This window comes from Ahaetulla prasina, chromosome 10 (genome assembly GCF_028640845.1).
Source record: "Ahaetulla prasina isolate Xishuangbanna chromosome 10, ASM2864084v1, whole genome shotgun sequence".
Taxonomy (NCBI): Eukaryota; Metazoa; Chordata; class Lepidosauria; order Squamata; family Colubridae; genus Ahaetulla; species Ahaetulla prasina.
Window position 1 is genome coordinate 6556840 of NC_080548.1, and position 15488 is coordinate 6572327.

Genomic DNA, 15488 nt, shown 5'->3' on the forward strand with positions numbered 1-15488 from the left:
GGTGAAATCCTCAAATGGGAGGAAATTTGTCTTAGCCAGGATGAGGAAATTGGAATCCTTCGGAGGGCTAAGATTCTGCTGAGGTAGCTCATGAAAACTTGAACCTTACCCTTATTTTCAGAAACATATTGTAATAAGGCTGGGAGTGAAGTGTTTACTGAAGTCTTGTAACTTAAGAAAAAGAAATTGACAGGTGGAGTTGTGAAGCAGACCAGCCTTCCAAAGAGTGACTTCTGCTGGTCTCTAAAACAGAAAGCCCAAACACAGACCTTGGGATCATCTGGTATTGCCTCATCCTAGGCAAACTGTTTCTAACTATCATTTGTTTTTGCAACGGTCAGATTTGTTCTTATCTTTATATATATTCATATTTATCAAAAGAACATTACAAATTCAAATGAGCAAAATTAAAACTTTAAAGTATGACAGGAACAATAGGCACATTAGTGCACTTACTCTCTCCCCCGGAAGGACCTCTTAAGTATGGGGTGAGGTCCACTAAAGTTAAGTTGGAATTAAAACTAGGACAGTTAGTGGCTGAGACAACTGAACCAGGTAAAATGTTCCAGACTTTGACAATTATGTTACAAAAATTGAATTTTTTACAATTGAGTTTCAAATAATTATTTGCATGCGTTATGTTACAAATGAAACTAAAAAAAATTCATTTACCAGTAAAACATTACTACGTACAATTTTGTATGCAATGCTAAGTCTTAAGTACAAACGTTGCAGTTCTAAGTCATCCAAACCAAGAATTTTAGGTCTAGTAGTGTAGGGTATTCTACTGTGGACAGGCGAGCACAAAACTTTTCTTGTAAAATACTCCTGAACTCACTCAATTCTTTTAATGTATTAATCTTGTTTGTGGTTTGAGGGGTTTATTTATTAACTCTCACGGATGAGGTGGAAACATCCCTCTGATGTTCTGCTGCAGAAAAAGAAGTTTTGTTCCTGCTGATCCTTTCTGCAAGCTAAGCCATTTCCTTCTCGGGAAAGGGGGGAGGGAGAGGCAGGGAAAGTGGGAGGACAACAGTTAAATTGGATTTGATCAGAGCTCACACTGAGCACTTGAAAAGCCTCCAGCATAATGAACACTCCAAAATCCAAATCTACTTAGTTATGCAGTGTGAGGAAAGGAAACAGACAATGAGCAGCATCTCTGAAATCAGCACTTCCCGTACAAAGCATCCTGGTTGTGTGGACTGATGTCAGAGGACTTAGACTGCACAAGTGGGCTGGGTCACATGGCAGAAAGAGCACCTTCGCCACCAGCCAGAATGTGAATGCAGTATGTCTCACCTGGGCTTTTTGCAATACAGGTAGTCCTCAACTTACGCTCAAACTCCAGATGAGAATTTCCATTGCTAAGCGTGGTGGTTCAATAGTCATACCTGATCTTACAACCTTTTTTACCACAGTTGTTAAGTGAATCACTGCAGTGTTATTAGAACACAGCAGCCTGCAATTACTGCAGGTTCAAGCCCGGCCCAAGGTTGACTCAGCCTTCCACTCAAAGTGCTTCAAAGCCAAGCAAAATGGTCCCAAGGCCTTTATCCAGCCAGCCTGTAGGCATTTCCAACTCCTTCCCAATCCCCAATTCCCTGAGAATGGCTTCTGGGCCTATCACTCTCACCTTCTCTGCTCCCCTCCCTCCTAGGGCATCGCTATGGAGCTCCTGCGTGGTTCTTCCTCCTGGCACTCACCTGGATGTCAGCTGTGCTTGCCATGACTGACCGGCGCTCCATCCTCTTTCAAGTCCTCTTTGCCGTCTTCAACTCCATTCAGGGCTTCGTCATCATCACCGTCCACTGCTTTCTGCGCAGAGAGGTGGGCATTTAGAGTTGTCAGCTTGCTGGGTGTTCATTGGGGCTGGAGGTGCTCCTGGGTGTACTTAAACAGGCCAATCCTGAGAATGGTGTTCCATGGAGAGGTGGTTCCACGGACCAGAGGGCATGGTTTCATATGCTGCCTGCATCTCAAAGATGGGTCTTCCCTTGTTTGTACGGTCTAGTTCCTGGCATGCCACAGCCCAATGCCGGTCCAGAGACTGGGGGTTGGGGAACCCATATTCTACAGAGCAGGAAACATTTCATGTAGTGAAATCAATTGAGCTAAATGCCATTGGCTTTTCAATATTCCCTGCCACATTTGAAGCAGGCAAATTGGATCAAGTATTTTGGCAAACTTCAGGATGGGATCTCCTTTAGCAGTGACCATCACACTGCCCTGAAAAAGTCTAAGCAAGGAAATCCATCCTGAATGGAAGAATGGGAAGCCAGAGAAAGTGGCTTGTTAGAATGCAGGACAAGATAGTTGCATGTTGCCCTTGGCCAATTCACAACTTAAATATTTTCTAGGAATTTTACTGAATTCTCTTATTGTATAAAAAAAAATATGACCGCAATTTCTCTTCAGTTGAATTCAGTTGAAAGAGGTCCAATAGAAAATGCAGGTGATGGCCCCATCTTTTCCTCAAATTCTCCATCAGTCAGCCCAGTTAATGGCCATCAGCTACATGGAAGCAGGTGGATTCTCCTGTCCTTTGACCTTCTGTATACTGTTTTTTTCCCTATTTCATCTATTTTGGCTCTGAAGGCTGGAATCTCTTTTCCAATGTCCTGTTTCTCTTAGTATGAGTCATAAAGCAATGTTTCTCAGCTTTTGCAATTCAGTATGTGAGCACTGCAATTCCCAGAATTCCCCAACCAGTATGCCTTAAGATATGTGGACTGCATGCTGGCTGGGGCATTCTGGGAATTGAAGTCCATGCATCTTAAAGATACCAAGGTTGAAAAACACTGTCATAAAACTTCAGTCCAGGAATGTGATGAGGACACTTTTATTTTATTTATTTTATTTATTTATTTATTTTGTCACAACAATATACGTAGGCATCATACAAAAAGATTAAATAGTATATAAACATATATATGAGTAAATATTAGGAGGTATAAGCATATATATATAGCCTGACTGATTGATCAATGGACCATATCAAGAAACAATAAGCATCAGCCACACTGAAATAGAAATTTGAAAGATAACGTAGTGGGGTCCATGGTGCTCTCTGAGCTTGGTTGTTTTACAGACATTGTCTTGCAGACATTTCATTATCCAACTACATAACATCATCAATGCTAAAAAGGAGTGGGGTTTACTCTCTGCTTATATACAAGTAGTTCACCCTGTCAGTTTTTGTAGGAGTGTTCTTGGTGGTTCCTTGATTACGCTATTCTTTACTATTAATCTGGATTGGTATAATTTTTTGATTGGGGTATTGATTGTTGATAAGATAAAATGAAATAAAATTGAGATAAAATAGTGTGGTTTATGGATGCTGTGCCTATATCTTAACAGCATCAGGGTGAGACAGGGGCATGGGAGGTAGATCAGAAGCACCCTGAGCTGTCTTTTAGTGCTTGTTCATCCTCCAATGCTAAACTGCTGACCAACATCAGCCTTTCCACTCAAAGTGCTTCAAAGCCAAGCAAAATGGTCCCAAGGCCTTTATCCAGCCAGCCTGTAGGCATTTCCAACTCCTTCCCCAATCCCCAATTCCCTGAGAATGGCTTCTGGGCCTATCACTCTCACCTTCTCTGCTCCCCCTCCCCTCCTAGGGCATCGCTATGGAGCTCCTGCGTGGTTCTTCCCCTCCTGGCACTCACCTGGATGTCAGCTGTGCTTGCCATGACTGACCGGCGCTCCATCCTCTTTCAAGTCCTCTTTGCCGTCTTCAACTCCATTCAGGGCTTCGTCATCATCACCGTCCACTGCTTTCTGCGCAGAGAGGTGGGCATTTAGAGTTGTCAGCTTGCTGGGTGTTCATTGGGGCTGGAGGTGCTCCTGGGTGTACTTAAACAGGCCAATCCTGAGAATGGTGTTCCATGGAGAGGTGGTTCCACGGACCAGAGGGCATGGTTTCATATGCTGCCTGCATCTCAAAGATGGGTCTTCCCTTGTTTGTACGGTCTAGTTCCTGGCATGCCACAGCCCAATGCCGGTCCAGAGACTGGGGTTGGGAACCCATATTCTACAGAGCAGGAAACATTTCATGTAGTGAAATCAATTGAGCTAAATGCCATTGGCTTTTCAATATTCCTGCCACATTTGAAGCTGGCTGGGAAGGGTACAAACTCTGCAACCTTTGTAAATACATGCTGGTTGTCTCACACCTAAATGTTGATCATGTGACCATGGGGATGCTGCGGCAGCTGTAAGTGCAGGTACCAGTTGTAAGTCACTTTTTTCATTGCCATTGTGACTTTGTAATGGTTGTAAGTCGAAGACTACTTGTATTCTGCCCTTGAGCAACTGGACTACCTTCTGCTCCCAACTATTTTACCTTCAGCATCCAGGGAGCTGGCAAGGGATGTTTAAGAGGGGTTTAATTTTTAAAGGCAATTTTTTTTGAAAGCCCTGCTTGCTGAAAAGGCACTTGTGGAAGACATGCGCACATGTGAATTGCTTGTGATGGCAATTCTTTTGGCAGACAGCAGCAAGCTGAAGCAAGTCATCCCAGCAACCCAGGGGCTGGGAAACTTTTTCCCCCCATTTCTCTTCCAAAGTGACAACTGCTTGCAGCCTTCCAGATTAGCCCTAGCAAACTCCTTGGGCTCCTGTACAGATTGTGATGGCCCGGAGTACAACTGTGCCCTGCTGATGGCTCCTTGTTTGTTTTAGCAAAGCTTCTGCAGGAGACTTTGGTGATGCAATAATCTCAGACTTTCAGCAACTCAGATCTCCTCCTCGAAGAAATTGAGAAGATCCTTGGAAGAAAACAAATGTGATTCCCTTTAGCAAACTAGCAATCTGCCCTCTTTGAGAACTGATCACTTTTCCTTCCCCATGTTTTCTCCCATCTACATGGCTGGAAATGGGCACTGCATTTCCTTGCATTTATTTTAACAAGCATTTAACAGCCAAGCAAGGACGCTGGAATTAAAAGACAGTTAGAGCTAATTAATTGCATGCATGAACTACTGCGCGTACAAAAAGGATATTTCTTTTTTACATTCTTCTCAAATCAACTTCTACCCCACTCCAAAATTGGTCAGGTTTGCAATCTAGGCAAAATGAATAGATCTCAACAAGGTGCATTTTAGTGTTTATTGATGAAGCCCAGTTTCATTGCATGCCTGGCTGAGATATATTATTGCCATCATCTCATAAGAAACCTCAGTTGAGCCTCTGCCATGTTGAAGCGCAGGAAAATTTGACAACAGGAACTCAGCGTGAAAATATTCCAGCATTAAGACAGTGGGTTTTTTGGGGGTTTTGTTTTTAGCCTGGAGCAAGTAGAGGAAAAGGGAGTCATATAACAGATATATATAAAATCATGCAGGGTGCATTTTGTATTGGAATTCAGGATCCATCCGTTAGAAGGAACTTTGTGGGGATTTAGAACCATCTTTTTCACACCACATAGAATTAAATTGTGGCCTTCAGGCCAGGGGTCAGCAAACAAAATTGGGTGGTTGTAAAAGTGGATTGCACAGATCCATGGAAGGTCAGATTATCCATGGCTTTTTAGTGCTTCTGGTATCAGAGATAGCAGAGCTATTACAAACCAATAGTGGGAGCAGCCATCAAACTCCTAGCCATGTTTGTGAAAGTTCTGAAGGCAGCTGGTTGACCAGTGTGTGATGCAAGATGTTGACCCAGATGGGAGCTTGGCCTGATCTAACAAGTCTTATCTTATGTTCTATTGTGTAGAACAAGGAATGAAGTGTTCCTTTGTAACTTCCTAGTCATGTCTGTGTGGTCTTTCTTTTTTTGATATGTCAAAAAACTTGTCTAGTTGAGTTATCTGCAGATTATTATTTTTTTTGAGTTATCTGCAGATTTTGTGGAACTGCATGAAGTTTAGGAAGCAAGCTAATCCTTTGCCCAAAACAGAGTCTAATTCAAGGCAATGAGAGAAGCAGTGAGTTTATAGGTCATCTCAGATTTGATCCAGGACTTGATCCAAGACTTGATCCAAGACAAGGATGCTTGAAGGAAGAAAGCCTTAATGAAGGAAATGAATTGAATGAGAAGCAAGAAGCAGAATCTTGCTGGTGAATTCTTTCCTGCAAGAAAAAGGAACTCTTCAGTTTCCCTCATGAAACTGGAGAGGCCTCATTTCACATCACCATTCAACCCCAGAATCCTAAAACTCTGGGTTCTTGCAGAGTATAATCTCACTTTGACGGCAGAGACTGACCATATTTCTCAAGCATATTCATCCTCAACTTGTTGCCTCCTGGATATGTTGAACTTCTGTTCCAATCATCTTCAGTACCATATTATATAGCCTGACTGATTGATCAATGGACCATATCAAGAAACAATAAGCATCAGCCACACTGAAATAGAATTTTGAAAGATAACGTAGTGGGGTCCATGGTGCTCTCTGAGCTTGGTTGTTTTACAGACATTGTCTTGCAGACATTTCATTATCCAACTACATAACATCATCAATGCTAAAAAGGAGTGGGGTTTACTCTCTGCTTATATACAAGTAGTTCACCCTGTCAGTTTTTGTAGGAGTGTTCTTGGTGGTTCCTTGATTACGCTATTCTTTACTATTAATCTGGATTGGTATAATTTTTTGATTGGGGTATTGATTGTTGATAAGATAAAATGAAATAAAATTGAGATAAAATAGTGTGGTTTATGGATGCTGTGCCTATATCTTAACAGCATCAGGTTGAGACAGGGGCATGGGAGGTAGATCAGAAGCACCCTGAGCTGTCTTTTAGTGCTTGTTCATCCTCCAATGCTAAACTGCTGACCAACATCAGCCTTCCCACTCAAAGTGCTTCAAAGCCAAGCAAAATGGTCCCAAGGCCTTTATCCAGCCAGCCTGTAGGCATTTCCAACTCCTTCCCCAATCCCCAATTCCCTGAGAATGGCTTCTGGGCCTATCACTCTCACCTTCTCTGCTCCCCCTCCCCTCCTAGGGCATCGCTATGGAGCTCCTGCGTGGTTCTTCCCCTCCTGGCGCTCACCTGGATGTCAGCTGTGCTTGCCATGACTGACCGGCGCTCCATCCTCTTTCAAGTCCTCTTTGCCGTCTTCAACTCCATTCAGGGCTTCGTCATCATCACCGTCCACTGCTTTCTGCGCAGAGAGGTGGGCATTTAGAGTTGTCAGCTTGCTGGGTGTTCATTGGGGCTGGAGGTGCTCCTGGGTGTACTTAAACAGGCCAATCCTGAGAATGGTGTTCCATGGAGAGAGGTGGTTCCACGGACCAGAGGGGGCATGGTTTCATATGCTGCCTGCATCTCAAAGATGGGTCTTCCCTTGTTTATACGGTCTAGTTCCTGGCATGCCACAGCCCAATGCCGGTCCAGAGACTGGGGGTTGGGGAACCCATATTCTACAGAGCAGGAAACATTTCATGTAGTGAAATCAATTGAGCTAAATGCCATTGGCTTTTCAATATTCCCTGCCACATTTGAAGCAGGCAAATTGGATCAAGTATTTTGGCAAACTTCAGGATGGGATCTCCTTTAGCAGTGACCATCACACTGCCCTGAAAAAGTCTAAGCAAGGAAATCCATCCTGAATGGAAGAATGGGAAGCCAGAGAAAGTGGCTTGTTAGAATGCAGGACAAGATAGTTGCATGTTGCCCTTGGCCAATTCACAACTTAAATATTTTCTAGGAATTTTACTGAATTCTCTTATTGTATAAAAAAAAATATGACGGCAATTTCTCTTCAGTTGAATTCAGTTGAAAGAGGTCCAATAGAAAATGCAGGTGATGGCCCCATCTTTTCCTCAAATTCTCCATCAGTCAGCCCAGTTAATGGCCATCAGCTACATGGAAGCAAGTGGATTCTCCTGTCCTTTGACCTTCTGTATACTGTTTTTTTCCCTATTTCATCTATTTTGGCTCTGAAGGCTGGAATCTCTTTTCCAATGTCCTGTTTCTCTTAGTATGAGTCATAAAGCAATGTTTCTCAGCTTTTGCAATTCAGTATGTGAGCACTGCAATTCCCAGAATTCCCCAACCAGTATGCCTTAAGATATGTGGACTGCATGCTGGCTGGGGCATTCTGGGAATTGAAGTCCATGCATCTTAAAGATACCAAGGTTGAAAAACACTGTCATAAAACTTCAGTCCAGGAATGTGATGAGGACAATTTTATTTTATTTATTTTATTTATTTATTTATTTTGTCACAACAATATACGTAGGCATCATACAAAAAGATTAAATAGTATATAAACATATATATGAGTAAATATTAGGAGGTATAAGCATATATATATATATATATATATATATATATATATATATATATATATATATATATATATATATATATATAGGAAGAAGAAAAGAAAAACAATAGAACAGGAACGGTAGGCACATTTGTGCGCTTATGCACACCCCTTATGGTCCTCTTAGGAATGAGGTGAGGTCAATAGGGCCGGAATAGCTCAGGCTGTAAGGAGCCTGTTATTAGAACACAGTAGCCTGCAATTACTGCAGGTTCAAGCCCGGCCCAAGGTTGACTCAGCCTTCCATCCTTTATAAGGTAGGTAAAATGAGGACCCAGATTGTTTGGGGGGCAATAAGTTGACTTTGTAAATATACAAATAGAATGAGACTATTGCCTTATACACTGTAAGCCGCCCTGAGTCTTCGGAGAAGGGCGGGATATAAATGTAAAAAAAAAAAAAATAGTAGAAAGTTTTTGGTTAAAGCTTTTAGGATTATGGGAAGAGACCACAGAGTCAGGTAAAGTATTCCAAGCACTGATGATTCTGTTACAGAAGTCATATTTTCTGCAATCTAGATTAAAGCGGTTGACATTAAGTTTAAATCTATTGGTTGCTCTTGTATTATTGCAATTAAAGCTGAAGTAGTCTTTAACAGGAAGGTGAAGTAGTCTTTAACAGGAATGCCTATTGCAACCAGCTGCTCCCCTACTATCCTCATTCCCTAGTCAGAAAGAAGGAACATTGCACAGCTGTAGTCTTGAAACCAACTTGGTCACTTGGATACGTGACTACTGACACCTGGGTCCTAAGCCAATTTGAAACAATTGGCATATTATTATTATTATTATTATTATTTATTTATATCAGGGTTTGTTGCCAGAGAGAGTCTGAATTTTTAAAGGATAATAAAAATGGATAATAAAGATACAAGATTGCCAACCAGTCTAGCTCCTGAAGAGACTCCAGGTAAAAGTGGAGGTACTTATGAACACATGGTTAATATAATATCTGAAGCAGTTGGGAACAAAGCAGGAGTGCCCACCTGTTCAGAAATGAGGAACAACAGTGTCAAAATGGGAGGCAAAACTGGGCAGTGGAAGCCCCTCTCCCTTTCCCATGTGTGTTATTCACATTAAGGGCGGGAGGCTTTGAATACCCCGTAATGCCTGCCATTCTGATAAATCTTCCCAACTACAGGGAAGCTGATAGCAGATTCTATTTACTTTCCTGGAATTTTCCATGTTCATTCTGCTAATTCCAGGAGAATCCGTGACCAGCCAGCTATCTTCTAGTTTCCTCCATCCCTTTAGGGTAGATGAAAGCAACACCTTCAGCCCAATTCTTGGATCATTGGTGGGGGGAAGAGGGGAATGAAATGAAGTTTCACTTCTAGAGGTTTATGGGTTCTTTTTACCTTATAGAAAAGCTGGTTTTTCCCATAGGGGAAATGGGTGACTGAAGACATCCATTCCATCCTTGCAATCCCTCTAACCAATAATGGTAGTGCCAAAAATGGTAGTGCCATTGGTCATTTTCCCTACATCTTTGGAGGTCTAATTAACAAAATATAGCAGGTTAAAAAACCTGGTCCCTTCCCAAGCTCAACCAGAGTGAGACATCGGAGTAGGATCCTTTTGCAGACCCCCACATTCTCTTCATACATTGACCTCTCTGTGTTAGGGCAATAAGAGAATTGTCTGGTATCCTGCACAGGTCAACTGGCAGTTCTCTCTTGAATCCAAGACCAAGAAATGTCTTTGCAAGCCATCAACACCCCTTTCTATCTCATTTCTACTTTTCCATAGAAGTTGGACATAGGTTCTATGTAGGGTTAACTTGGGAAATGTGCCCAATTTTATCTTCCGGAACCTAAATGTGGAAAATAGGCAGTGGAGGAAGAGCATCATGTTATAAAGACTTGGGGTCAAATGATCTGTCTATCTTTTGCAGGTCCAGGATGTGGTGAAATGCCAGATTGGGGTGTGTAAAAGTGACGAAAATGAGAATTCACCAGATTCGTGCAAGAACGGGCAAGTCCAGATCATGGTGAGTGAGTGTGGGCTGTGTTGTGAGAAGATAAGAGACAAAATAGAACAGCTGTGGATGCACAAAAGGTCAGAGTCTTGCACTACAGGTCTGGGGTTAAAACAGGATTGTGTACTTTGAAAACCTAGGATTGAGTTTACTCCCCTCAGTTTCTTCAGGATGGCCTGATACTTCCAAAAATAACCAAATTTCTTTTAACAAACAGGAAGAGATGACAATATGCTGTTGTAATATCCCATCAATGCATAATTGGGGAATTGTATGAATTGTTTTTCATTTTAGCTCTATTTAAATGTGGATGAAAACATATGTAGTCTATCTCATATTCTGTTGAGAAAGAAGTTCCTTAAGGATGGGCTTCAGCATGAGTTTGGAAGCTTGGAAGACTAAAGTTTGGTCCTAGTGACCCACCCAGAAAAGATCCTGCAACCTATGTAGTTGTCCAGCCCCATCAAAGGCTGAGCATGGTCCTTAGGGTGGAAAAAATTGCATATTTTTTTCTTGCAGCCCTTCAAGCCAGCACTTCTGGCCTTGCTTTGTTCTCTCCCTAGTTCTCCCCATACCCACATTTCATCCATGTGAGGAGAATGGGTAGGGGTGAAATCCAAAATTTTTCCCTACCAGTTCTGTGGGCATGGCTTGGTGGGCGTGGCAGCAGAAGGATATTGCAAATCTCCATTCCCACCCCACTCCAGGGGGAAGGATATTGCAAAATCTTCATCCCCACTCCACTCTGGGGCCAGCCAGCGGTGGTATTTGCCGGTTCTCCGAACTACTCAAAATTTCCACTACCGGTTCTCCAGAACCTGTTAGAACCTGCTGGATTTCACCCCTGAGAATGGGCAAATGTGAATGTCTCAGTCTCCCACTAACTCCTGGCATCTCACAGAACCTTGGATGCTAAGCAGTAAAGTATGTAGATCTGTAAGAATTGTGTGCTGAAGTGTGAAGCCTTCTAAAGGCCTTCAATTTACACACATACTGCGGCTATAACTGTGCTGCCAGTTGCATAAGTGGGGATTACTGAACATTTCTGTTATGAACAAGCAATTTTCCTAACCTTCAAAGAATTGCAGGTGTGTTCTCTTATTTTTGCGTGTGCTCTCAAAGGTAGAACTGACAGCTCTAAAGGGGAAGAGATGACATTCAGACTTTGACCTAGATTATGACTGGGGTTCTTGGGTCTTCATGTGAATTGAGTGAAGCCAGTTGCAATGGTGTATATACTAAGATTTATTTCTTAATGCATGTGTAAACCCAGCCAATTTATTAAACAAACTGTTGTCCTAAGTTTTTTATGATGCTTGGTTTTGGCTTTATATTTGGGAGAACATAACCATTGCAAATTTAAAAATATGGATTACAGCTAGGATAATGTGGAAATCCAGACATTTTGAATATAGTCTACAAACCATGATAAAAATGCAACCCCGAATGCAGTATGTGAACCCTGTGAAGAGCTAATAAGATCAAACTTACCTGAGAGTAAATTAAGAGGTTCCTGGTCCATAGCACACACTTGTGTGTGTTTTAAAGCCATCATCTGGTTGGCCTTCCTTATGAGATAGGCTTTGTCATTTTGGCCAGGCACATGTCCACCTTCGAGATCACCTTTATGCCAGTTTCGTGCTGATCAGTCATCAAATATTAACTCAGCTATTGGGGGCTCAGCCAAGCACGCATAATATCACTATTTGAACTTGGCTTTCAAAATAGACTAAATACTTAAACACGCAAACGGTGTTCAAAACTTTTCAAGTGGGTTTTGTTCCAATAAGACAGAACTTAAAACATATTGCTTATTCCAATATAGGGACTGACGGGAGCTTATCACAATTCCTTATTTCTTAATTTTTATCCCAGGACCGCACATGTAGTTGGGATGGTAATCCATGCTGAGTGTTCCTTATCTCAACAAATTAGCAAGCTAGCAAACAAACAAACATGTTCATTTGCATTAAATTGTTACTTTGTTTGTTTCTGACATAGGAATTTTTATTTATTTTCTTAAATCATCCCCCTTCTTCAGCTTTGCTGTAGGTTGGGTAGTGAGCAGCATTCAGTGTTGATAATCAACCCGCTCATGTTCTTATATTGAAATCTGATGATCAAAACTTGTTTTGAATTCCTGTTCATTGGGGCAGAATATTCAAAACAACAAAGAAAGGAAATTTTTGATTGGTTCTAAGCTTTGGGCCAAAATGAATATACAAGGTACTAGATGAAAAAGCTTTAAACTCAGAATGTTTTGTGTACCCTTATTTTTCCTTATCCCCAAAATAATTTAATCAATATGGAAAGTCCAAAATAAGCAATATAACTGAATCTTGTTTGCTGTCCATGATGCATTCATTTCTCCACTCCCTCCTTCTCTTCTCTTCTCTTCTCTTCTCTTCTCTTCTCTTCTCTTCTCTTCTCTTCTCTTCTCTTCTCTTCTCTTCTCTTCTCCTCTCCCCTCCCCTCCCCTCCCCTCCTCTCCTCTCCTCTCCTCTCCTCTCCTCTTTTCTTCTCCCTTTCTCCCCCTCTTCCTGTGTTTTTATAGACAGATTTTGAAAAAGATGTTGACCTGGCATGTCAGACAGGTGAGGGCCTCTCTCTTCTTTTCTGTGTGACAAAAAGAGGGCTTGAGTGTGGAATGATCTTACTGCATGATGGAGAAAGGACCAGTTTTACTCTTTTCCCAGGGTGTAGAAGAAATTCAAGGTCTTTTAGGATTGCTGAAAGTTAGGAGGTCAGGATTTGATAGGTTTGGACATATGGTGCAAAAAGAAGGAAGTGGGTTGCAAGAGATGGAAGTTTTCAGTGCTAAACCCAGCCAGCTTAAAACCCCTAATGATATGACCTGGTCAGGCTATGTACTGTATACATGTACCAGTAATTCTTACTATCCAGTCCAATTTCTCTTTCCTTTCCTCATTATCTTCCACACCATTAATTCAGCCTGAAACTAACATCCGTATTATGCTGAAATCAGTTCTATTTGTCCAATTTTTGTATTCCCCTTCCGTTTTATCCCCTTATGTTTAAGATTTCTTTCAAATTTCATTAAGTTTGTTTCCAGCTGACTGTATGGTTGGAAGAATCAGAAGAAGCTACCAAAAAGAGGAATTATTTTCTGTGACCTCTCTCTGCCACTTTTCTGACTGCCCACTCTTTCCCATTTGGAAAAGATCCCAGCAGGGTAGTCTCTAAGTTGGCGAAGGGGGAGTCAAAATCTACAAAATGGAGGATACAACATCACAATGGAAATCTTGCCCCTTTTATAGATCTGTATGTGTGCCTCTCACACAAGAGAGTATACATAATCTTGCAGATTATTTATTCTGGGAAGGAGGTACTTCATGCAGATGTGATGGTGCAATGAAAGACAGGATGGTCAGGCACAACCCTTGACTCTCCTAAATGCAAGGATGCTCCAAAGAATTTTACCAAAATTCTCATATATATTTTTGGAAGTTTGAAAGCAAAGTCTCTTTCATCAAATAGAATGAGAATTGGTAGAGGGGAGAAGCAGATCTCCCCAACTCCCTTGCTAGCACTCTTAATATTGAACTCAAAAGAACTTAATAGTTTCCCTCAGCTCCAGGTTTCAGGGTTCTCCACTCCTTCCTTAAACAATCAAATTTCCAGTCTCAGAAAAAGCCATTTCTCTGCACCAAGGCACTGTGACCTAGGTTAGATGTGGCAGGCATACTTCTATCTCTACTAGAAAAGTTTAAAAAGAGAAAGAATCCCCATTAAATAATTGCTCCTTCTCCAAACCCCTTGACAAATTGCCAATGCACAGGGAGTTCTGTTTCATAATCTGTCTAACCCTCCTCTCCTCTCCCAGTCCTCTTTAAAGAGGTTAACACGTGCAACCCAGCTACCATCACCAGCACACTGTCGCGTATCTCCCTGGATGGTGATGAGGATCCAAAACTCAACACTAGCTCCGAAGGTGGCCTGGGCTTCTCCACCCTCCCTGGGAACATCCCACCTACTTCCATCCTGGTCCAGATGCCACAAATGACCCACAACGTGGTGAAAGGACTGAAGGAGCTCAATGACCCCCCTGCCAAGAAAGACGTCAATGTGGATGTGGCCCGTGGGCCAGTCTACCTGTGCAGTGACAACAACCTGCGGCAACTGGATTACAGTTGGCTGCATTCACAGGAGCCTTCCCTTGAGAGCAATTATATGGTGCTTCCCCGGAGGACAGTGAGCCTTAAGCCTTTCACCAGGGAAGAAGGAAAACTCAACATCAAGTTGGATGAACCTCCAGGCCTGCCTCAGGGACGGCAATCAGTGGAGGCCGAGGCTTACCCCAGCTTTGCCTCCATGGACCACATCAACGTGAACTTGAACCAGCCCTATGGGACAGTCAAGCACCCATATGGCCTTCAATTCAAGCAACACCCCACAGTGCGGCAGATCCTGGCCTCAGAGTTGTCAGAGCGAAGCCGCAGCATGCCCCGCACTGTGCCTGGCTCAGCCATGAAAGTGGGCTCCCTGGAGGTAAGAGTCCCTCTGGGTCCACACAGGCTTCTTTGATGTTGAATTGAAGCAATAGCAGCTGATCTTTGGCCTGAGCAGAGCTTCTGGCTCAGGAGTTTGCTTGTGCAAACATGGGTTCATAAATGTCCAGTGGAGGGTAAAGATTAGAGGTAATCCTTGGCTTGTGGAGCCTGCCCATCACAATCATTGTTGGGATGGGCATAACATTGATTGATTGTATGACCCTTTTTGCTGGGGTCATTAAGCAAATGCCCGGTTCTTAAACACGCCAGTGGTTTGTGATGGGTGTGGTTTTGCCAAAAATCGGAAGCAAAACCATCGCAAAAGGCAATCATATGACTGCTGGATGCTGCAAATGGCCAAAAAATCAGTCCAGTTGCCAAGTGGCTGAACATCAGTCATGTGACCACAGGGGAGGTGACCATTGGTACTTCAAATCTGGGTGGTATGTAACTTCAAAAGATTGCTAAGCAACCAATTGCAGGTCAAGGACTCCCTGTAACTAACTTAGTGTGGAAGGCTGAAAAGACTGCAGAATCCCGATTAGACTATTCTTTGAGCTGTTAAATACTTCTGCATACCTGCTGAGAGGTAAGTCCAACTGAGTTTAACTAGATTTATTTCTGTTTAGAAGCATGTTGAATCCTTGGGTCCAGGATGAGGACTTGCCACAGAAGCATTTTTACTGTGATACCATCATATTTTCCAATGCTTTCTAGCCTTTTTCTGCA

The 15488-nt window shown here is 42.4% G+C and overlaps 1 protein-coding gene across 1 annotated transcript in view; it reads left to right on the plus strand.

Moving 5' to 3' along the window:
- ADGRB2 (adhesion G protein-coupled receptor B2) overlaps positions 1-15488 on the plus strand; it is a 396525-nt gene that overhangs the window by 361786 nt on the left and 19251 nt on the right. Inside the window, exons 24-27 of the mRNA XM_058195850.1 lie at positions 6945-7116; positions 10165-10260; positions 12803-12842; positions 14093-14757. Coding sequence (XP_058051833.1) covers positions 6945-7116; positions 10165-10260; positions 12803-12842; positions 14093-14757 — 973 coding nt within the window. The remainder of the gene's footprint in view (positions 1-6944; positions 7117-10164; positions 10261-12802; positions 12843-14092; positions 14758-15488) is intronic.